Genomic DNA, 23455 nt, shown 5'->3' on the forward strand with positions numbered 1-23455 from the left:
AACTATTTCTCTACCAAAGCTCCTCAGGAAGCTCTGCCAGATCCTCCAGGCGGCCACTACTTTAATATCCAGAGACTACAGACTAGATACACATAAAGACATGTAGAGACAACTGTGTTCTTCTGCAAAATGCATTCTGTTCAGCATGTGTATACCACGTGTGATTTATAACCTTATACTTGAGACACATTTGGAAATAAAATCACTTTATTCTAATTAATTCACAAACAAAAGCATGTTTAAGAGGCCACACATACATCCGCCTAGCCCCAACTCAATATCATCTCAGGGAACTTCTATATGGTGAGAATACCCTCTTCCACTGCAATCCTGAAGCACAAAAGCTACTAATGATTGAGGAGCGGTTAACTGGTGGCTTCACACTTTACATCTTCACTATCAATTATATTTTTAATGCTAAATCAACCTGGTCATGAGAGATGATTTTTCATGCCTTCAACTGGAACTTCTTGATTAAGCTAACCCTGCAAACAGAAAAGGCTTGTTAGAAGAGCACTAGCTACATATTCTCAACAAAACCAAAGTCCTCCAAATTATGAAAGCAGGGGTGAAGCCCAAGGTTATTAGTTTCTTTCATAAGCTGTTTAAGGCTGCAACCAATAAAACTTCAACTCTACACTTTGAAGCAGAAATATAGTTACTTTGGTATTAGACGTAGTTTCATCAAAGACTTCTGATAAACTTGGCCATGCAATGTCTTAATTCCACAGTTCGACCACCTATAAGGATTAACTTCTTCCCATCCCTATTTCCTACATAAATGAAGGTGGGGAACTTTGAGAACCACTAGCCCAGACCAGGGTTTTAAAACGTTTTTCTGTAAACAATCAGGTAAATACTTTTCGCTTTGTGGGCCATATAGTCTCTGTCACAACTGCTCAACTCTTCCTTTGCCATGGAAAGCAGCCATACACAACACCTAAATGAATAGGAGATGGCTGTGTTTCAATAAAATTACTTACAGAAACAGGTAATGGCTTTGGTAAAGGGACCATAGGTGGTCAACCTCTGGCCTAGACCAATTCAGTATAAGAAGCCTGAAAAATGACTCTGTATATATTAAATATACTCTGTGACTCCATGAGAATCAACTATAGATTTATCCACAAAAACCCTTTCTAAGTTTCTAAATAAAATCTGCAGAACTATAAATAAATAAATAAATAAAAACGCAGGCGGGAAAATGAAAATAATCATTTTTAATAGGTGGTGAACTCTTAGATTGACAGGAGGAAATCACACAACAAGTTGACTGCTAACATTCCAGAGAACCTAAATCTCTAAGTCCCACCGAGGGATTTAATAAACTTGTCTCTCTCAAACGAGGTGTGCAGAATGACAATGCTCTATCAGATCTTGTGCTCATTCCTGGACTTTGGTGAAATCAGCACTAAGGCTATGCAATAACCACAATAAGATCTTGGCACACTAATCTATACCCGCCTAAGAAAGAATCAGATTCAGAACGTAACTGAATCTGATTCTTCCTTAAGCAGGTAAAAGCCCAAGATAATGACTGGAAAACTCTGGACCAGCTCCTTGTTAGATTATTTTTAGAGTAATTTAAACAAAATCTCCTCTAATTTGTCAGTTTAATTTATTAAACACAGACTCCCTAAGTTTTATAAGGTCCAGGGGTACCATTCAGTGAATTAAGCAGATGCAAGTTCAACCATGGATTGATGTATCTATCACCTACCGTTCGCCAGTCTGCACTGTTTCAGCACCTCACTGAAACCTTCACAAAGCTTAAGGTCACCCTGGTTCTGGGCACACTCCAAAAACTGTTTCACCTCAAAAAGGCATGGGCCATTCTGCTGCTGCTGTGCCAGCTGGGTTCCCTGAGGCTCCTGCAAAGGCATAACATTCAGGACTGTTAAGAAAGGAAATCAGGGACTTCCCTGGTGGCGCAGCGGTTAAGAATCTGCCTGCCAATGCAGGGTACATGGGTTCGAGCCCTGGGAATGGGTCCGGGAAGATCCCACATGCCGCGGAGCAACTAAGCCCGTGAGCCACAACTACTGAGCCTGCACTCTAGGGCCCGTGAGCCACAACTACTGAGCCCGCGTGCCTAGAGCCCGTGCTCTGCCACAAGAAGCCACTGTAATGAGCAGCAGGGCAGCCCCCTCCCAAAGCCTGCGCACAGTGAAGAGGAGCCCCCACTCGCCGCAACTAGAGAAAGCCCACACGCAGCAACGAAGACCCAACGCAGCCAAAAATGAATGAATGAATGAATGAATGGAAGTAAGACTTATACCCGAACAAAGAGCAATAACCACTCTCTGAGGTTAATTGGGGGAACAGAACTAGAACCAGATGCAAATTAAAGTTTCTATCTAATAACGTGGACAGTGAAAAAAATTAAAGGCAGAAAGAAATGAGCTTTAACAAAAATCCCAGTTGTCATCAGAAAGATTCATGAACAAAGATGCAAATTAAGTGGTTATCTGGGCATCTAAAGACCAGTGGTTCAATGATGTTTCATGGAGGAAAAAATGGGCCTACTACAGAAAAATAGATGGATGAGAGTTTTAAGTACATCAGAAATACAGTAGAGTATACACCCATGCTCCTTAGAGGAGAAAATTCACGTATCTCAGAAAGAAGGGCAGTGGCAAATATCAGGTAAGAGATGAGAGAGCACAGAACCATCAAAAAGACTTCTGAACACTTAACGAAGATTGAGACTGAATTAGTTAAGTGTGACCACGACAAACAAAACATATATACGTATATGTGTATATATTTATATTCATTCATTCATTCACTCATTCATTTATTTATGCCAGGCCACACGGCTTCTGGGGTCTTAGTTCCCCAACCAGGGATTGAACCCTGGGCCCACGACAGTGAAAGCGGCAAGTCTTAACCACTGGACCACCCGGGAATCCCCAAAAATATTTAAAATAAGGGGTAAGTGGCTGTTTTGACAGTCCATCAGGTCGAACTGCCACAATTCTACTCCTTGAGAAGAAATACCATTTGTCCAGGACTCTCTGACGCTGGCCTAAGTAAGGTACTAACTCAACTGCTGCCAAATATGGATAAACCATTCTCCACAGGTGGAGACAGTCCCAATACATAAGGCACTTACAACTAACTAGGTTTCCTCATAAATACACCACCGAAGAGAATGCTGCCCCAAATCTTACCTGGTAAGTGATGTCAGGCCTTGAGGGCTCAGCATTACTTCCTCCACTGAAGCCACCAGTGATGGCATGACCCAGAGTGTGGCCGACGGCAGAACCCACAGCCACGCCGGCTGCAGTGGTTGCCATCTGGGCCATCAGACCTGGCTGCCGAGGAGCAGCAGCAGGTGAGCCAACAGCAGATGGTGGAGCCACTGCTGGTGGCTGAGCTGCGGGCGCTGGCCTGGGTGCAGTTCTCATCTGAGGCGCCCGGCTGTGAAAGAAAGGAACAGAAAGTATAAAGTTCCCACTCCCAACTAAGTTTGGAAATTGTCAACTTTTTTTTTTTAATAAATCCAACAGGATATTAAGTCGATGCTGTATTCTTTTTTTTTAAATAATATTTATTTGGCTGTACGGGTCTTCATTGCAGCATGTGGAATCTTCAATTGCAGCATGTGGAATCTTCAGTTGCGGCATGAGGGATCTAGTTCCCTGACCAGGGACTGAACCCAGGCCCCCTGCATTGGGAGCGAGGAATCTTAACCACTGGACCATCAGGGAAGTCCCAGGAAATTGTCAACTTAAATAAACAAACAAACAAACGAAAACCCCTTGTATATTAAAATAACCTCAGGATTTCATTTTAAATTATTAAATGCAAATACTACATACATACAAGAAAACCTTACAGAACACAATTCCCTGAACTATTTACATCATTTTCTCTTTAACCTTTTACGGTTGTAATCACCAAGTATAAATGTTTTTTTCCCTGCTTTTTTCCAACCATTTCCATGTATTCACAAAGTCTATAGTATCTTTAGAGAACACAGTTATTCCAGTGTCATAAAAATCAATACAACTGTTAATGAGACAAAAGCCTCTACCTTCATGGAGCTGACATCCTATTGAGGGATCAAATAAATGTTAAGAAAAAAATATTGAGAGCGAGGGCAGCATGTTGTGGGATACTGCAATTTTAAGACAGTCAAGGGAGGTCTCACTGAGCTGGTAACAATTGAATGAACACGGAAAGATAGTTATCTGGGGAAATAAACTAATCCAGTTCCTTCATTTTACAGATTAGAAAACTGAAGCCCAGTAAGTGGAAGTGACTTGCCTGAACTGTTATACCTAAACTGATTTCAACTATTTCCCATCTGTAGAACATTTGGATGCCTTCAAAATTTCACTAATATGTCCAATGTTGTTCCAAAAATCTTTCACACAGAAGATTTCTGCATTTTTAGATTGTGGTTTCACTTCCTTTGGATAGCAGCGTCTTTCCATTACGTGAACTCCTTCCCTACGCTCCTAGCACGCAGTTTGAACACAATTCACCTTAGCCTAGAGAAGCAACGTGGTCCTCTGCTAAATGTCCTGAATTTGTCACCGGATAACTCAGGTCTAAGACCTGGCTTCTCTACTTATTGGTGGCATGACCTTGGACAAGTCACTTATTCTGAGTCTGCAGTTTCCTTATTCCTGTAAAACATGAAAATATCTACCTCTGAGGCTATCAGGAGGTGCAATTGGCAGTACATTTTACAAGTATTTTATCAACAAGAAAACGTCATGTACATGTGAGGCCTTAGTGACTGTGTCCCCTACTGGGCCGAGCCCTTAGAATGCTCACTGCTCCTGGAAGGTGCTCAAAGATTATTTACTGAATTGAAATACGATCGTTTATCCTGATTATACTACCTTGCACTTTTTTTCTTGCTATTTTTTAAAAAATTTATTTATATAATTTACTTATTTTTGGCTGCATTGGATCTCCGTTGCTGCGCGTGGGCTTTCTCTAGTTGCCGCGAGGGGGGGCTACTCCGCATTGTGGTGCGCGGGCTTCTCATTGCGATGGCTTCTCTTGTTGTTGAGCATGGGCTCTAGCCACAAGGGCTTCAGTGGTTGTGGTGTGCGGGCTTCAGAAGTTGTGGCGCACAGGCCCAGCAGCTCCGCGGCACATGGGATCCTCCCAGACCAGGGCTCGAACCCACGTCCCCAGCACTGCCAGGCGGATTCTTAACCACTGCGCCACCAGGGAAGCTCTTCTTGCTATTTTAGACGTTTCATTCAGATTACACTTAAGAATGTCCATTTCCTTCTAGAAGTGGCCTGTTTTAACTTAAAATGGACTCTAAGTATTTTAAGTAATAATTCATGGACATTCCAAATTAGCAAGTTTGCCACTAACGGGAAAACTAGCCAAACCAGCTTACGGCGACCGGATGCGGGCCCCCGCCGCCCCAACCTTCGGACGCCCCACTCCCCCGCCGCCCAGCCGCCCCGAGGCCCAGCGCAACCTCCCTCTGCGTCACGGCGCCAGCAGGGCCCCAAACCTCGCGGTGGCCTCACCTGGCCGGAGGGGCTACGCGGGAAGTGCGGCTTCGGCTTCCACGAGGCATCTTAAAAGCGGGACGAAGCAGGGTCTACAAACGAAATACTCGCAGGAAACCCTGGCTGCTTCTGCGACGCGCGAGAGCGGAAGTTGGAAGGCGGGGCTGGACTCAGCGCGCGGCCAATCAGAGCACAGGCAGAGGCCTTCCTTTCGCCGACGTCTCCGCGGGTCTGAAGGTCACAGGAAGAGCAGGTCGTCGTGGCGGCGCCTTGTCGTGCACGGTTTACGTCAGGAGCTCGGCGCCAGGACTGTTTAGAAAACCGGAAGTGTCCGTGGTTGTCGTGCAGACCTTGTCCTCCGAGCCTAGCGCGAGTCACAACCGCTAGCTGTTTGCCTCCTAGGGCACAAGGACCGTCGCTACTACCTTCAAACGTTTGCCTTATTAACATGGTAGGTCAGCTCCAATCTTGAGTGAGTGAGTCAGAGCTCTGGCGTGATTGTCGCTGGACCTTGGGCCAGTTACTTAACCGTTCTCACCATTAAGTTACTCATTTGGGTAAATATTTTTTGAGGCACAATGTGGGCACATAATAAGACGGAAAACTTTAGGGATCGACAGAGCTGAGTTGGTTCTACTTGTATTTTGTCCGTGGATCCAGTCAACAAAAGTTAAATTCAGACAGTAATAATGCCTTACATTTATGTATTTCATACATTTTCAAACCCCTTTCATATATTATAGAATTTGTGCCTGTAATTGATATGGTATTCGTTCACTGATAATTAAGTGAGATGTTCTGAATGATCTCCAAGTGCTAGCTAGGTTCTGGAAACAGAGCAGGAAATAAGACTACCTCCAAGGGGTTTAAATTCAGGGAGGCAAGAGACAAACACCTACATAAATTAGATGGTGGCGATATGAAGCGAAAGCAGGGTAAGGGTGGTAGGGGGTTAGGGGTTGGAGAGGGCATGAGTCTTTGAAGAGGAAGTATTTGAATGGAGTCCTTGAGGAAGTGCGGAAGCAAGCCTCGTGTTTATCAAGGGTAGGAGCATTCCTGGCAAAGGGAATGGCAACTGCAAAGGCCCCAAGGATCTGTGCTTCAGTGATACTTGGTGTGAAATGCTTTTAACAGTACATTTTAGCGCCTCTGCAGTAGGGGACAAGTTAACTGGTGGCATTTCATGGGGGGCTTCATGGGACAGTCCTTGGGGGTGGGGTGGGATTTATGGAGGAGAGAAAGCAGAGGTAGAACCTCCATTTCTGCTTGGATGCCAATCAGAAATTTCCCCCTTCCACCAGAGGTAGCAGAGTTTAACACAGCCTTTCCAGCAACAGCAGAATGTTTGTGGAACTGAGGGGTAAATAATGCAAAAAACTTTTGTGAAAAACAAAGTTTTATTTTCACAGAACTTTTTAAAGAAATGAAAGGTTTACAAATGATAAGCCTTTGTATTCGCCTTTGGATAATTCATAAAAAGAGATGGGAGAAAGGAACTTTATTCATAAAGAACATTCTGGCACCAGAAGGGCTTAGAGTGAGCAGAGCTTTGGACAGACAGGCATGCAGACCAGAACAGAGACAATCATACTTAGCTAAGTCACTAATTCCTAAATTGAAGAGAGAAAATTAGATGTTTGTACAAGGTAATTTTGTGATAGTAAAAGATTAAACAATCTAAATTCCTGTCAGCAGAATACAGGTAAAAAAAAATTATGGCACATTCACACAATATGCAGCTATAAAAAAGAAAAGTTTTTCTGTGTATTGATATGAAATGATTTCCAAGGTACACTGTCAAGAGAAAAAAAGCAAGGGGCAGAATTGAATATAGGGTGCTGTTTGTGAAATGGAGAGAAAAGCCCATAGTGTCCATGCATAAAATATCTTCAGCTGATAACACTGGTTGCCTTCAGGCAGTGGCACAGGGGTGAGACTTTTACTGATAAAATTTTCTATCTCTTGGATTTTGAAACAGTTAATGTATTACCTCTATTCAAAAAAAAAGGACATGTAAAAAGTTAGAATGAATAGCAAAAAAGTGGGAATTGAAAATAAATAGAATTCTGCTACCTATCATTTGCAGTTTGGTGGGTTAGGTGTGCCGAAGTTCACACTTTAGTAAAATTTATACACCAACTTATTCCGTAGTGATCACAGTCATTCTCAACAAATGCAATTACAGTGATCAAAATTTGAACAACAAACTCTTGCAGGCATTGTTACAGATATTTGATACAGATATTTGGCTGAGTGGACTTTTGATGATTGCAATAAAAATTCTACTGAAATTAGGTGGTAAATATCAGAGTTTTAAAACTGTGCAAACTCTGTTCCAGAAATTCCATGTCTAAGAATTTGAGAAAGTCATGAATGTGAAAGAAATTAGTCATAAGGATGTTGATTTAACAAAATGTATAAAATAGGGAAAACGTGAAATAACCTAAGTGTCCTGCAATATACAATTAGTTAAATAAGTTATAATACATACATACAATGAAATGCTATGCAGCCATTTAAAATGTTGTGAAAGAATATCTGAAGTGAGAAGTATCTTCACAAAACACCAAGTGAAAGAGCAGGTTACAAAGTAGTATACATAGTATGTTTGTATTTTGAGAAAGTTCTTTTATATTTTAAAGGCTGTAATTATATACATCCCAGTAGTGGTGTTATCCATTGGATAGTGATTTCTTTCTTCCTTCCTTTTTTTTTTTTTGGCTTGTCTGTATTTTCCAATTTGTCTACAGTGAACACACAATAATTAAACCTACATTGGTGGTTTAAAATATGTCCTCAAATTCCTTGACACTCCCTTCAAAAGGTGGAGCCTAATTCCTCTCCAGCCTCCTGAAAGACCCTGAGTTAGAATCATCCAGCTAAGCCACTCCCAAATTGTTGACCCACAGAAACTGAGATAGTAATTTGTTACACAGCAATAGGTAACAAATACACATAACTTCTACAGTGAGCATATTTAAATTTTAAAAGCTCTAGTATCTAAAATGAGCAAAATCTAGTTAGAACATCTTACAGTGTTGCTTTAACATAGCTGATGTCTGGGTATGCTGTACTTTACAGCAGGAATTGTGTAGGAACTGAGATGTTTAAGACATTAAGGTCCATACACTGTAAATGCAGTTTTTTCTTTGGATAACTAAGACATAGTTATATGAATATAGTGACTTGCACATATCAGACAAAAAAGAATGAATGAATGAATTAAACTGTTGATTTGAAAGTACAGAATACTATAAAACAAATGGTTAAGTGGTGTTTATATGAAGTTCTAAAGGATTTTAAAGGAATGGACATTCAGTGTGGATGAATGCTTCTGGGAGAAAGTGGCACTTGGTGCCACTTTCACTTAGGTGAAATTAGTTTTAGAAAAATTAAAATTGTAGAGGGCACACTGCGTAGCACAGCACAGATTCAAAGGAAGAAGCAGAATTGAATATGGTGAAGTTAGAGGACAGAAAAGACATGTGTCACGAACCAGTGTGTTTTTGGAAGTTGTGAGAAACAAACTTAAGAAAATCCAATAGATGGGGACTTGCCTGGTGGTCCAGTGCCTTCCAATGCAGGGGACGCGAGTTCCATCCCTGGTGGGGGAACTAAGATCCCACATGCTGCGAGGCAACTAAGCCTGCGTGGCACAACTAGAGAGAGAAAACCCGCATGCCACAACTAGAGAGAAGCCTGTGCGCTGCAAGGAAAGATCCCGTGTGCCGCAATGAAGATCCCATGTACCACAGCTAAGACGCGATGCAGCCAAAAAAAAAAAAAGAAATGTAATAGATGATTTGCAGCACAATATAAGGCATCTAAGCTTTTTGGCCTGCAAGGTTAGAGCAGCACTGAGGATCTTTATATTATTAAAATGGTCTTCTGAAGATTAATCTGGACATGTTTGAGATATAGCAGAGGGAGACTGGGGGTAAGGAAAAAAACCCTGAAGGCTAAGACAGTGGTGATGTGGACATTATTACTAATTATTTGAGTGCCTATTGTATACCAGGCACTGAGAGCTTTACGTGCGTTATTTCATTTATGCCTCACAAGAACTCTTGAAATAGGTACTGTATCATCCCTATTTTATAGGTAAGGAAACAGATGCTTAGAGTTTAAGCAACTTGCCCAAGTCCATACAGGTGTTTGACTCCAAAGTGAAGACTCCTACCATACCACACTGCCTGAATGTTGGAGACATTTTAAAATAATGAAGTGAGTGAAAGAATTTAAGACTTCCTTGGCAGTCCAGTGGTTAAGACTCGCACTCCCAATGCAGGGGGCAATGGTTCCATCCCTGGTTGGGATACTAAGATCTTGCATGCCGCATGGTGTGGCCAAAAAAAAAAAAAAAAGGACTTCGTGACTAGAGAGGAAGGAGAAGAGGGATCACGTTCTGTAAACTTAAAAATAATTACCATTGGGGCTTCCCTGGTGGCGCAGTGGTTGAGAGTCCGCCTGCCAATGCAGGGGACGCGGGTTCGTGCCCCGGTCCGGGAAGATCCCACATGCCACGGAGCGGCTGGGCCCGTGAGCCATGGCTGCTCAGCCTGCGCGTCCGGAGCCTGTGCTCCGCAACGGGAGAGGCCACAACAGTGAGAGGCCCGCGTACCGCAAAAAATAATAATAATAATAATAATAATTACTATTTATTGAGCACCGGTTATGTGCCAAGCCCTTAAGGGTGTCACATTTTATTTATTTTATCTATAATCCTGTTTGGCGAGGTAAACCAATATTATTCCCATTTTACAAATGCAAAACCTGAAGCATGGTGGAACTTGAAAGTAGCTACCACTCAGAAGTTTGCTGAATGCCAGATTGATGAACACCCATAGCTAGGATTGAAATTAAAGTTGCTCCTTCCAGAACACCACCCTTCTCCCCCAACAAAGGACTCACCGCTGGGCGCAGAGACCTGACTGAATGCAGAGTGAAGAGAAAGAAAAGGGACCCTGCCATACTCTGCATAATTTTTAAACTATAACCCTAGTTCTTGGACATGGAGTTTGTGGGTGGTTCTGAACCACAGAAGGATGTCTACAGTTGAGGAAAACTGTGATGCTGGGAAGAGTGAATGTTTTTGAGTATCTGTTATGCCAGGTTTTCTAATTAGCTGTATGACCTCTGGAAAGTTACTTGAGTTCTGTGCCTCAGAATCCCGTCCGTAAAATGGAGCTAGCATTCGCTTCAAAGGATTGCTGTGGGGTCAGCAGCGCAGAGAATTCCTATCTTTGTTCTGCCCACATTCGTCTTTGTGACCTCTTCTTTGCAGATAAGAACTCAAATATTTGTGGACTTGAAACAAGTTACCACAGCAACTTAAAAAAAACACCAGAAGAGTTAAAATGCCATTCTTGCTGCTCTTTTAATTAAAAACCCTAAACAGGCATACCCACTTGGATGTTACTTAATTAACAATCAGTGAGGAAAAGATACTGAACTTAAGCGATGTCGAAAAGAAGTTCTGTTGACCAACATGGACTGTTCCCCTTAGGACCAGAGTTATAGCTGGAGTCAGAGAAAATACTTTTATCAGGTCCTTTGGGTATGGGTATCCTGTTGAAAACCAGACAAAAACAAAAATCAATTCTCTTTAGTCCGTGCATAAACACTGGAAGTAAATCCCTTACTTGTATTTTTAGAAAGATGTTTTCTGCGTTTCCTAGCCCCTTCTACCCAACTAAAAAATTCCAAAAGGTAGAATTTTAACTGCCGCCGGGAGACAGGCTGGGAGTTTAGGGGGCCCAGCTAATGACTCGCTACGCGGGGCAGCCTCAGGAGGGGGCGACTGTGCCCCGTTCGAGTCGCAGGGGGCGGACCGGAGCGCTCCCGCGGGCCCGCACGCACCAGCACTCAGGCGAGACGGGTGCGCGGCCGGGGCTGCAGCTGGCGCTGGCGACGCTTGCGCTGGCCGTTGAGGAGCTTCTGCGCGATCCTGCGCTCGTGGCCGCCGGGCACCCGCCAGTTGGTGCGCAGTTCCCGCTCGCGCCGCGTCCGGCCCTTGCTGCGCCCGGCCCCGCAGGCCGGGAAGTCGCGCAGGTAGTAGTAAGCCGGACAGTCATAGAGCTCCTCCTCGGAGCCAACCAGCGGCCACGCTTCGGGTGGCGGCAGCTGGGCCTGACCCTGGACAGCAGGAAACGCCAGGTCCATCGCGCCTGGCCTCCTGGTCTGCCGCTCGCGCGCCCGTGCGCGCGAGTTTGTGGAGGCCCCCCGCCCCCAGCGCTTCGGTTGGCTCCGCCGAAGGGGGCGGGGCCTAGGGCTGACGTCACAGGACCGGGAAGGTACTCAGCGCGAGGCCTCTGCGATCTGGCACCTGGAACCGTGATCCTTTCCTCCATCCCGGCCTGTGCGCCGCCTGAGCGAGAAGGGTATTTGGCAAAATTCGATCAAACACTTGTTTATGTCGGTCAAAAATGGGAAATTATCCAAGTATCAAGTGTGAGGGAGCTGTGCATTACTCCGGCGGACTTTTATCAGCATTGAACATTTTGTTAGGCTATTTGATGACAGGAGTAAGTGCTCAATAAATGATGCAAAGTGAAAAATGAGCTTCTGAAGTAATATCTCTGGTATCCCAGTAATATATATTTAAAACATGTCTGGAGTGAAAGGAAATGCGCTGGAATGCTAAAAGTATTTCTGGCTGGTAGGGACATACACACATTAGTTCTTTTTTCCTTTCCACAGTCCACGTGTTTGATAAGGGGTACGAATTAACTGTATTAAGCGAGCGAGCGATTAAGAAGGGAAAGTCACCCTGCCTGGTGCAAGGCCGGGAACCGCGTGCAATTTCGGATTATCAGCAGGTGCCCAAGCCCTGCGGCCAGGGGACGCTAAAATTGTGGTAGCTTGATGCGCCGGCAGTTTTGGGGTGAGGGCCGAGAGTTGGGAGCGGCCGCGAGGGGGAACCAGCGCGAGCCCAGCGTCCCACCCGCCAGCCCCGGTTGCGCCCAGCCCCGCGGGCGTTGGGGGAAGGATGCTCCCCGAGAGCTGCAGAGGCGAGAGGAATCAGGCCGAGTGGCCTACGCTCAGAAAAGTCCAGACCTACCTCCTCGCCGAGGGCAGCTGCACAGCTGAGCAGGAGTCATTAACACCCTGCGGCACCCGAGGCTCTGCGGTGACTACCCGGTCTAATTACCTAATTACTGTCTCCGTAAACGCTGCTCTCAGGGAGTTATTGCGAAGAATGCCTTTGTTTTGGTTTGGTTTAACTAGCGCAGATAATTCTCTTCCCACGAAAATTGCATCTATCCCCTCGGGGATTTTCTTTTTAATAGATCGAAAATAATTCAATACTTTAAAAAAAAGTCCTTTTCAGGTATTTGATCTTGCTGAGTTTCTGTCTGTGACCAAGTTGCCAATTTGAGTTTTTTTTCTGCCCTCTGAAGTATCCCTGGTGGGGCGTGGCCTACATACCACGCTCTGAGGGCAATTTTGTTAGTTCCTTAAATGAGCAAATCCCAAGAGAGAGTTTTTAATAAAACGCAGAGAGGATTTTCTCTTCCACCCACGTGTCTTACACCTGCTACTGGGAAAGAGAAGCTAATATTTATCCCTCTACCACCCTCCCACACATCATCTCTTTTAAAAACTCTCTTTAGAATTTGTTATGAAAATATTCAGACCTTCTCAGAAGTGAAAATAGAACAAAGAACTCCCGTATCCCATCACATGGATTCAACAATTATCAAGATCCTGTCAGGTTTGCTTTACCCCTTTCTGTTTTGCTCTGCTGCAGACCTTATGTCATTTTACTCCTGTATATCTCAATATACAGCTCTAAAAAACTAGACTTTTTTCCATAACCTCAATGCCATTTTCATACTTGACAAAGTCAGCTTGGCCCTGTTATCATCTAAAACCCAGTCCAGAATCAAATTTCTCTGATTGTCTAAAAGACAATAGAAAACATACAACTCAGAATACATACAGAATCTACACATGAAATTTTCTTGTATGGTGTTTAAGTCTCTTATAATCTAGGGTGGGCCCCTGCCCTTTTCATTTTTCCCTGTCATGACTTGCTGCAAAAACTGGGTCAGTTGTCCTGTAAAATGCCCCACTTTGTGCATTTTTCTGTTTCCTTGTCGTGTCATTTAACTTCTTCCTCTCTCTCCCATATTGTGTAAATGGAGGTTGGCTCTAGAGGCTAGGAGGTGATGTGTGTTGGTATCACACCAGGAGACCCGCAATAGCTCATGGTCCCAGTTTCAGTGATCAGTAGGCTCAGGTGGTGACAGCCTGCCCCTGCAATTGTATAGTTCCACATTAAGCTTTTATCTAATAGTTTCAACCATAGTTCATTGCTTTATTTGCTGTTTTGTTCATCTGCTATTATCTCATTAGGGGCTGTGAAATGGTAATTTTCTAATTCAATCCTTTCTTCCACACTTATTAGCTAGAATTCTTTCCCTCATGAATTTAGACTCTTTGGTTACCCTGATATATCTTTTTTCTTCCAGTTTTATTGGTATATAGTTGATGTACAGCGCTGTATAAGGTGTACAGTGAAATGATTTGACTTAATACTTCATGAAATGAGGACCACAGTAAATTTAGTGAACATCCATCATCTCATATAGATACAAAATTGAATAGAAAAACATTTTTTTCTTTGTGATGAGAACTCAGGATTTGCTCTGTTAACTTTTGTATATCACATACAGCAGTGTTAATTATATTTATCATGTTGTATGTTACATCTCTAGTACTTATTTGTCTTATAGCTGGATGTTTGTATCTTTTGACTACCTTCATCCGATTCCCCCTCCCCCCCATACCACTCTCCCACACATTACCACTAGACCTGTCCTACAAGAAATGCTACAGGGATTCCTTCAGGTTGAAATGAAAGGACGCGAGACAGTAACTTGTAGCCAGATATAGACATAAAGATCCCTGTTAAAGGTAAATACATGGGCACATATAAAAACCTATTGTTGGGGCTTCCCTGGTGGTGCAGTTGTTGAGAATCCACCTGACAATACAGGGGACACGGGTTCGATCCCTGGTCCGGGAAGATCCCACATGCTGCGGAGCAACTAAGCTCATGCGCCACAACTACTGAGCCTGTGCTCTAGAGCCCGTGAGCCACAACTACTGAGCCCACGTGCTGCAACTAGTGAAGCCCGCGCGCCTAGAGCCCGTGCTCCACAATGAGAGAAGCCACCACAATGAGAAATCCGCGCACTGCAATGAAGAGTAGCCCCCACTCGCCGCAACTAGAGAAAGCCTACACGCAGCAAGGAAGACCCAACACAGCCCAAAATAAATAAATAAATAAAACCTATTGTTATAAATTTTTTTGTAACCCCACTTTTAATTTTTCACAGGATTTAAGAGACAAATGCTACAGTAATCAAAACATGTAGTACTGGAATAAGGCAGACATATACACCAATGAATCAGAATAGAGAACCCAGAAGTAAGCTCTTGCATATATGATCAAATGCTTTTCAACATTTGGTTCTGGGTAAACTGGATATCCATATGCAAAAGAATGAAATTGGACCTTTACCTTACATCCAATACAAAAATTAACTCAAAATGAATCAAAAACCTAAACATAAGCTCTAAATCTATAAAACTCTTAGAAGCAAACATAGTGGAAAAGCTTTATGACATTGGATTTGGCAATGATTTCTTGGATATGACACCAAAAGCACAGACAACAAAAGAAAAAATAGATAAATTAGACCTCATCAAACTTGAAAACTTTTGTGCATCAAAGAACACTATGAAGAGAGTGAGAAAGCAACTTATGGAATGAAAGAAAGTATTTGCAAATCATTTATCTGATAAGGGTTTAATATCCAGAATATATGAAGAACTCCTACAACTCAACAACAACCAAAAAACAACCCAGTTTGAAAGTGGGCAACAGACTTGAATATACATTTCTCCTTTCCTAACCTTCCTTGCCATATTGATTTCTAGCCCCCTGTGGTACTCCAGCAGCTGTGATAAACAATATGGGGTCTGTGCCAGTTACCAATCTATTGCCTTTTGGCTCCAAATTCACCCTTCATTGCTTGCTGTGCAAAAATTGGAGCTGGACCATTTAAGTATTTTTTTCTTTACCAGTTGGCACAATGTTAGTCTTTGTCAGGTGAGGGCTCCGGAGAGTAATTGCAGGAGGAAGGGGTTTCCTTTCTCATTCTAATGTACTCTTTCAGCAGGCTCCTGCAGCATGCATGGGTTCCTTAATGCTCAGCTCCTGTAGTGCAGATGGCTTCCCCAGCACCAGGGTTCTGCAGCTCATGTAGCTCTTCCAGAGCCCCACTCCTGCAGTGACAGTGGCCAGCACCACCCAGCCAGTAGTTTTCCCCTGAATCCTCCCATCCTTGGTTGCCTTTGTGTCAGGGTGCCTCCATTGAGATACCTCTCCAAGAATGACTTTCCTTGACACCCTAGAAGGTAGGTTTCTGGCAAGTTCTGGAGGGCAAATTTCCAGCAACTACCATTGCTGTGTAAAGCTCAGCTTCTCTGTACACCAGTCCCAAATCTCAGACACAGAGTTTTGGGTAAAGTAGAAAAAGGATAGCTTTATTACTTTGCCAGGCAAAGGGGGACTCCTGCCTGGAAAAACTATGTGTCCCAACCTGGGAGGATTTGATGAGGGGTTTTACAACAATGGTTCAAAGGTGGGGTCTCTGACAAGATTAGGGTGAGTGCGCCCGCTTGCACTCCCTTAATCTCTTCTCAGATGGTGGGTCTCCTAATCTGGATGAACTTCTCTGGTTCCTTTCATCTGACCTCAGCTGGTTTCTTGGCTGCTCCTCCCTTGATGAGCAACTGTTCGAATCTGCCCTTTGGAATTCTGGGAAGGTCATGGAGACTGGAGTCTTGCCTATAAGAAACAGGGGACAAAAGGGCCTCTATACCTGGGAGCCTCACAGGGCCTCACTCGGTTTCACCACTGGCCCAGCATTGAGCGACTTCTGTGCCATCCAGTTACCCACAGCTGTGTAACTCTCCAACAAGGTCTGGATCTCAGTCCTGGTCCTCTACCTTAGCTTAGGGAGTGATGGATGCACCTTATATATATATATGCCAATCCTATATTCTTTAGAGTTCTCTTTACTTTTTGGCTAGCAGCCAATCCCACTCTACTCAAATGCCCTATTATAGTTAACACTTACATGTATTAAAATTTTGCTGTTCAAATTGCTGTGTGGCTTCCATCTCCCAATTTGACCCTGAGTGATACAGGGTCTCTGCCCAACACAACAAGGAAGAAGGACACCCAGTCTCTCACCATTATACAATATGGTGTGCTACACCAGTAGTGGGACAGAGTATTGGGGGTAGTGGGTAAGAAGATGCCTAGAGGGTCCATGAAGACTGAGGGAATTAAGCTGAAAGGATGAGGAGGGGATCAGGGCACTCCAAGTTCATCATTAACACCTCCTCTTGTCTTTCTTCCCACCATCACTAAATCTCTGAGTTATATCAATTCTATCTCCCAAGTTTGGTCCATGCTTTCCACCCCACTGCCGCATCTCATGCCAGGCCATCATCATCTCTGGCTGGTTTATCGTGAGGGCCCTCTAATTATCGTCTTTGCTTCCACCCCTTGTTCAGCCTGTTCTCCACAATGAAGCCAGAGAGATTCTTCTAAAAGACAAATGTGAGTCCTTGATTAAAAACTGTTGGTTGCGCCCATTGCCCCTAGGACAAAATCTGACTCATTTGGTCACAAGGTTTGGAAAGATCTGGCCTCTGCTCCCCTTTTCAGTTTCACCTTGTGCCACCCCTCCCTGTATTCTTACTCTCCAGCCACATGGAATGTTCGTTTCCTTAGGAACCTTTATTAGTACTGTTCGCTCTTCCAGGAAACCCTCTCCCTACCACCACCTTCACCCTTTCACTCTCATCTTTGCTTCCTTAGCTCATCCTTAGCCATGGCTAAGATACCTACTCGGAGGAGGAGACTTCCCAAACCTATCTTTCTCTGATCTGGCTAGGCGCCCCTTGTGTATATTTCAGTCAAACCCGGTACTTTTCTCATAATGCTTATCACAGTCTGGTAACTGTCTGTTAACATGTATGTCCCCTCACTACTATGACATGAAATTCATACTTCGTGGCAAGAAAAGAAAAATTTAAACATAAAAACTTTTCTCTGCCTTTTGGCCTCCTCTCTCCCCTCTACTGTGCATTGTGTATCTGCATTATGCATCGACCAAACCTCCCCACAGGCAGAAATACCTGCTCAGCCATAAAGAGCAACATTCTCCTAGCACCAACAAGACAACTCCTTAAAAGATAACATTCCTTCCTGATTTTGTAAGGGGTCACGATGACCCACTACTTTGCGCTCACAGATCTGGATTGTGTAAACTGTCAATAATACATCACTTAATGTACAGCCCCTTCTCTCAAAAAAACTTACATGACTGTGCTTTGACTTCTAATGGGCGGAACAGTTCTTGGAGCTTTCTGAGAGGCTGTTCTCAGGTTATAATCCTCAATTTGGCTTGAATAAAATTTTCCATTTCTTAGATGGACTGATTAATTTTTTGTCGACACTACACTACAAGCTTCATGAGGACTGAAACTCTTGTTCACCCTTGTTTCCTAAGCATCTATTAATATTATAGTGCATGGTACATATTAGGTGCTCAATAAAAGTTGGGGGGAAGAGAATGAACCAGCAAAGATAACAGGGAGAATGTGTGAAAGTATGTCATGTAAACAGAGTGTAGGGACATGGGTAAGAGTGGCTGGACCTGAAGGGCCCTGTAATTTATACTGAGCAATTTGTACTATAAAATATGAATCAAACACCCCACATTGGCTGCTGGTGATTGAACTGGGCTTCCTGTTCATACATTTGGTTTGACTAGCACAGTTTTAAGAACCTTTGAATGTGTATGCCTTTCAGTTTGCCACAATTCCCACTGGTCCCCACATTACATGGGCCTCCTTTCCTCATTGAAGCTGGCTGCCTGCCTCACTGAGATCTGTGTTTGCTATCCCTGCAGATGGATGGGAGGTAATTTAAACAGGGAGAGGATTTAAAGAGGGGGATTTAAGATATGAGTTCTAGAAAGATAAATCCACCCTCAGTGGCGGTGTGCTTTGAGGATTCCTCGGGAGAAGTGGATTTGTTTCATTCAAAGAGCCCTGGGAATAAAGGTAGACTCAGAAAATCAGAGGCATCAACCACATTTTGAACAGCTCACGTCTTCAGACTGCTAAGTTGGCCATTGCCGGGCTGGGTCCATCCTCTCCTGTGTGCTTTCTGAAACACAAACTGCCCTGATGAAATCTGAAGTCAGAGCTGCAACATTGACTCAGCAGCCTGCCATATTGCAAGGCCTCATGCCAGGAGCTGTTGGGGAATATAAAATGTAAGGGGAGGCTGGAATATAGCATCTCCTAGGGGATATGGCAGCCGTGGCCACACAGTGCCCCACAGAGACAGGGGGTTGGTGCTGTTAGGGAAAACTGGATTTGCCTCTTGGTAGGTGTGGAGCCAAAAGTCACAATCAAGCCAAAGAGCGGGAGGAGGATTTATTACTTGCAGCAAGTAAAGAGAACACTGAAGATCTTTCCCAAAGCAGTGTGTCTCCCCAAACAGCAAAATTGGGGAGGTTTTAAGCTAAGGGTGTATACATATTCATGAAGGGGCTTGGGCTGTCCACAGAGTCCAAGCTTTAGTTGATTGAAGTCTCAAGGGTCAGAAAAGGTCAACGTCATCATCCCTTAGGTTTCAGTTGATCTGGTAGTTGAGTCCCTGGGGGGGTTTAAATTCTGCAAAACACCTCAAGAAAGTGCTTCAGGCTAGTCTTTACCATTGAAACAGAACTTAGAGTCTTTACAACTGATTTGTTATCTTTGCTATTGTTACTTCTCTTGGTTGATAACAGTTTATTCTTTTGTTCCCCTTCTCCTACAGTTTTCCTACATTTACATCTTGAAATATTGTGTTACGCTTGTTATAACTGATGAACCACATTATTATTAACTAAAGTCCAATATTTTATATTAGGGGTCACTTTTTGTGTAGTACATTGTATGTGTTTTGAAAATTTGTCCATCATTACTGTATCATAGAGAATAGTTTCGTTGCCTTAAAAATCCTCTGTATTCCACTCTTTGTCCTTCGCTCCCTTCCCCCAACCTCTGACAAAACTAAAACTCCCGGAAAATAACATAGGTGAAAAATCTTGGTAACTTTGGGCTTGGTGATGACTTTTCAGTTACAACACCAAAAGCATGATTCATGAAAGAAAAAATTGATAAGTTGGACTTTATTAAAATTAAAAACTTAGGGACTTCTATAGTGATCCAGTGGTTAAGATTCCATGCTCCTGGGACTTCCCTGCTGGTCCAGTGGTAAAGAATCTGTCCTGCAATGCAGGGGATGTGGGTTCGATCCCTGGTCAGGGAATAAGATCCCACATGCCACAGGGCAACTAAACCTGCGCGCCACAACTATTGAGCCTGCATGCCTCAACTAGAGAGCACGTGTGCTGCAAACTACAGAGCCCACGTGCTCTGAAGCCCGCGCGCCACAACTAGAGAAGAGAAATCCCGCACGCCACAACTAGAGAGAAGCCTACGTGCCACAGCGAAGAGCCTGTGTGCGGCAACAAAGATCCCGTGTGCCACAACTAAGACCCGACACAGCCAAAAATAAAAATAAATAAGTAAATTAAAGATAAATTAAAAAAAAAAAGGCTCCGTGCTCCCAATGCGGGGGCCTATGTTCGATCCCTGGTCAGGGAACTAGATCCTGCATGCATGCCTCCACTAAAAGATCCCGTGTACAGGGAACTCTACTCAGTGCTCTGTGGTGACCTAAATAAGAAGGAAATCCAAAAAAGAGGGGGTATATGTATACGCATAGCTGATTCACTTTGCTGTACAGTATAAACTAACACAATATTGTAATGCAACTATAGTCCAATAACAATTTAAAAAATAAAAAAGTTTTAAAATTTAAAAAACAAAAATAAAAGATCCTGCGTGCTGCAACTAAGACCCAGTGCAGCCAAACAAACAAACAAATAAATAAAATATTTAAAAAAATAAAATGAAATGTAATGAAAAACTTGGACTTCCCTGGTGGTCCAGTGGTAAGACTCCGTGCTCCCAATGCAGAGGGCTTAGGTTCAATCCCTGGTTGGGGAACTAGATACCGCACGCACGCCGCAACTAAGAGTTCGTGTGCCGCAGCTAAGACCCAGTGCAGCCAAAATAAATAAATAAATAAGTAAATAAAATAAAGTAACTTTAAAAAACCATGCATTAAAATAATAATAATAAATTTAAAACTTAAGCTCTGTGAAAGACACAGTTAACAGAATGAAAAAACAAGTCACAGACTGGGAGAAAATCTTTGAAAAACACATATTTGATAAAGGAGTGGTATCAAAAATATGTTTAAAAAACTCTTTTAAACTCAACAATAAGAAAACTAACTTCCTGACTAAAAGTGGGCAAAAGATCTGAACAAACGCCTCACCGAAGAAGATATACAGATGGCAAATATGCATATGAAAATATGCTCAACATCATATGTCATTAGGGAATTGCAAATTAAAACAGTGAGTTACCACTACACACCTATTAGAATGGCTGAATTTCAAAGCACTGACAATACCAAACATTGGTGAGGATGTGGAGCAACAGGAACTGTCATTCGTTGCTGCTGGGAATGTAAAATTGTACAGTCATTTTGAAAGATAGTATGGCAGTTTCCTACAAAACTAATTGTATTTTTTAAGTTGGAAATCAAATATATAACTTGTTTGAGGTAAATAGTACCACAAGCAGATTTTCTTTAAGAGCCAAACAAATCTTTAAAAGCAAGTATCAATATAAGACAAAGCTTCTGGTATAGGATCAGTAGTAAAAAATAATGATGTATGAGTACTTGGATAATGAACCCACTTTGCAATAGCACAACTTTAGGTATATACTGTGGATTCTCTATAGTTCAGAATTCTGAAATATACAACAACAGGCTGATTGTCCCTAAAGAAAACTATTTTTAAAAAGACGTAACTTAGGTGTTTTTGTATTTGACCAACTCCATCTAAGTTTAGATGTGTTGAAGGACGTAGGTTAGTGGTTTTCAAAGTGTGAGCAAAGGGGACCCATGAGGTAAAAACCATTTTAACAACAATATTAAAGACATTATCTGCCTCTCACTCTTGTTCTCTCATTAGTGTAGAGTGGAATTTTCCAGACGCTACATGAAGTGCGATATCACAACAGATTGAATGTTGATATGAGAATCCAGCTGTCTTTTATTAATCCAGACGTTAAGGAGATATGCAAAAATGTAAAATGAGTCCACTTTTCTCACTAGTGTGTTTTTTTTGTTTTGGAAAGTGTAATTATTTTAAAAATACTTATGTCAACCTGTAATGGTTTTGTTATTATTTTGTAATGAACAAATATTTTAAAATTCTGTCTTGGGCTTCCCTGGTGGCGCAGTGGTTGAGAGTCCGCCTGCCGATGCAGGGGACACGGGTTCATGCCCCGGTCCGGGAAGATCCCACATGCCGCGGAGCGGCTGGGCCAGTGAGCCATGGCCGCTGAGCCTGCGCGTCCGGAGCCTGTGCTCCGCAACGGGAGAGGCCACAGCAGTGAGAGGCCCGCGTACCGCCAAAAAAAAAAAAAAAAATTCTGTCTTAATTTCTAATATGGAAACTTTTAATATATATAACTCATACAAACAAAAAGTCTTAGAGATCTTCATAAAATTTTAAAATGTAAAGGGATGCTGAACGCCCAAAATTTGAGAACCAGTAATTTAGCAAGCCATGTGCAACTTGCTACTTGATGTATTTTTAAAAAATAAGATATAGGATAGTGATGGTGAGATAAAGAAGAAAAACATAGGGCTCCCCTGGTGGCGCAGTGGTTAAGAATCCACCTGCTAATGCAGGGGACACAGGTTCGAGCCCTGGTCCGGGAAGATCCCACATGCCGTGGAGCAACAAAGCCCGTGTACCACAATTACTGAGTCTGCGCTGTAGGGCCCGTGAGCTATAACTACTGAGCCCACATGCCACAACTACTGAACCCTGTGCTCCTAGAGCCCGTGCTCTGCAACAAGAGAAGCCACCAAAATAAGAAGTCCACGCACCACAATGAAGAGTAGCCCCTGCTCGCCACAACTAGAGAAAGCCCGCGCACAGCAACGAAGACCAAATGCAGCCAAAAATTAAAATTAAAAGAAAAAAAAAAAAGAAAAACACAGAGAAGTAAGTCCTAATGACTACTCATGCATATTCTTTAGACAACAAGAAAAAAAAAGGCAAATAATTTTGCACAGGAACTTTAACACATTCTGTACAGTGGTCTCACTTTGCTGACATCATTTATACAAATTCTTTCATTTTTACTTGACTATTATTATCAGTATCTGCTTCCATGATCATTTAATCAACCTTCTCATGTGTTAACTTTTCTTGAAGGGGTTTTATCATGTGAGGTAGTTATGTCGCACCAACACGGACAGTGTCATCCTTATTAAACACAAGGAATGTTTCTCTAATTTCTTTTTTATGTTTTTCATTTTTCTTGTCATCATTGTCAGAAAGTCCAGAAAGTCAATTGTACTATTTCCATCACCATTTGTTTCATTAATTTATCCTGAAATTTTGCTTCTAGGGAATTTTGCCCAAGAGGCCTCATTACAGTCTCCAATTTTTTGATGTTCGTCACCATCCTTGTCAAATAGTGGAAAGCTTCTTTCAATTCTGCACTGTTTTCCCTTCAGCTGGTCAACCATGCTGCCAGTGCCACTTGTCTTCAAGTGACAGTCACACAAACGTTCAGTTCATTAGCTCCACTCAGACTCTCTGAAATACTATTACTTCTTAATGTTTATATGTTTATATTTATACATATTTTAAGTAAAACTTACATGGAAAAAGCTTATGCGTGCATTCGCCATTTTAAAAAATTTATTTATTTATTTTAATTGACGT

General features: G+C 42.8%; 2 protein-coding genes across 2 annotated transcripts; both read right to left on the reverse strand.

Annotated features, from left to right (window-relative positions):
- Positions 1 to 193: 193 nt before the first annotated feature.
- CHCHD2 (coiled-coil-helix-coiled-coil-helix domain containing 2) lies at positions 194 to 5651 on the reverse strand. Its single transcript, XM_029220723.1, has 4 exons — positions 5508 to 5651; positions 3174 to 3423; positions 1721 to 1871; positions 194 to 485 (listed from the first exon to the last, which is right to left on the reverse strand). Exons 1-4 carry the CDS (start codon positions 5555 to 5557, stop codon positions 475 to 477), a joined length of 462 nt encoding a protein of 153 aa, XP_029076556.1. The 5' UTR covers positions 5558 to 5651; the 3' UTR covers positions 194 to 474.
- A 5196-nt stretch (positions 5652 to 10847) lies between these two features.
- On the reverse strand, positions 10848 to 11998 carry NUPR2 (nuclear protein 2, transcriptional regulator). The gene is made up of 2 exons (XM_029221779.1): positions 11349 to 11998; positions 10848 to 11057 (listed from the first exon to the last, which is right to left on the reverse strand). The coding sequence occupies exon 1, from the start codon at positions 11649 to 11651 to the stop codon at positions 11355 to 11357; it is 297 nt and encodes a 98-aa protein (XP_029077612.1). The 5' UTR covers positions 11652 to 11998; the 3' UTR covers positions 10848 to 11057; positions 11349 to 11354.
- Positions 11999 to 23455: the final 11457 nt, after the last annotated feature.

The sequence above is a fragment of the Monodon monoceros genome, unplaced genomic scaffold (genome assembly GCF_005190385.1).
Source record: "Monodon monoceros isolate NGI ecotype Baffin Bay Population unplaced genomic scaffold, NGI_Narwhal_1 Super_Scaffold_13, whole genome shotgun sequence".
Taxonomy (NCBI): Eukaryota; Metazoa; Chordata; class Mammalia; order Artiodactyla; family Monodontidae; genus Monodon; species Monodon monoceros.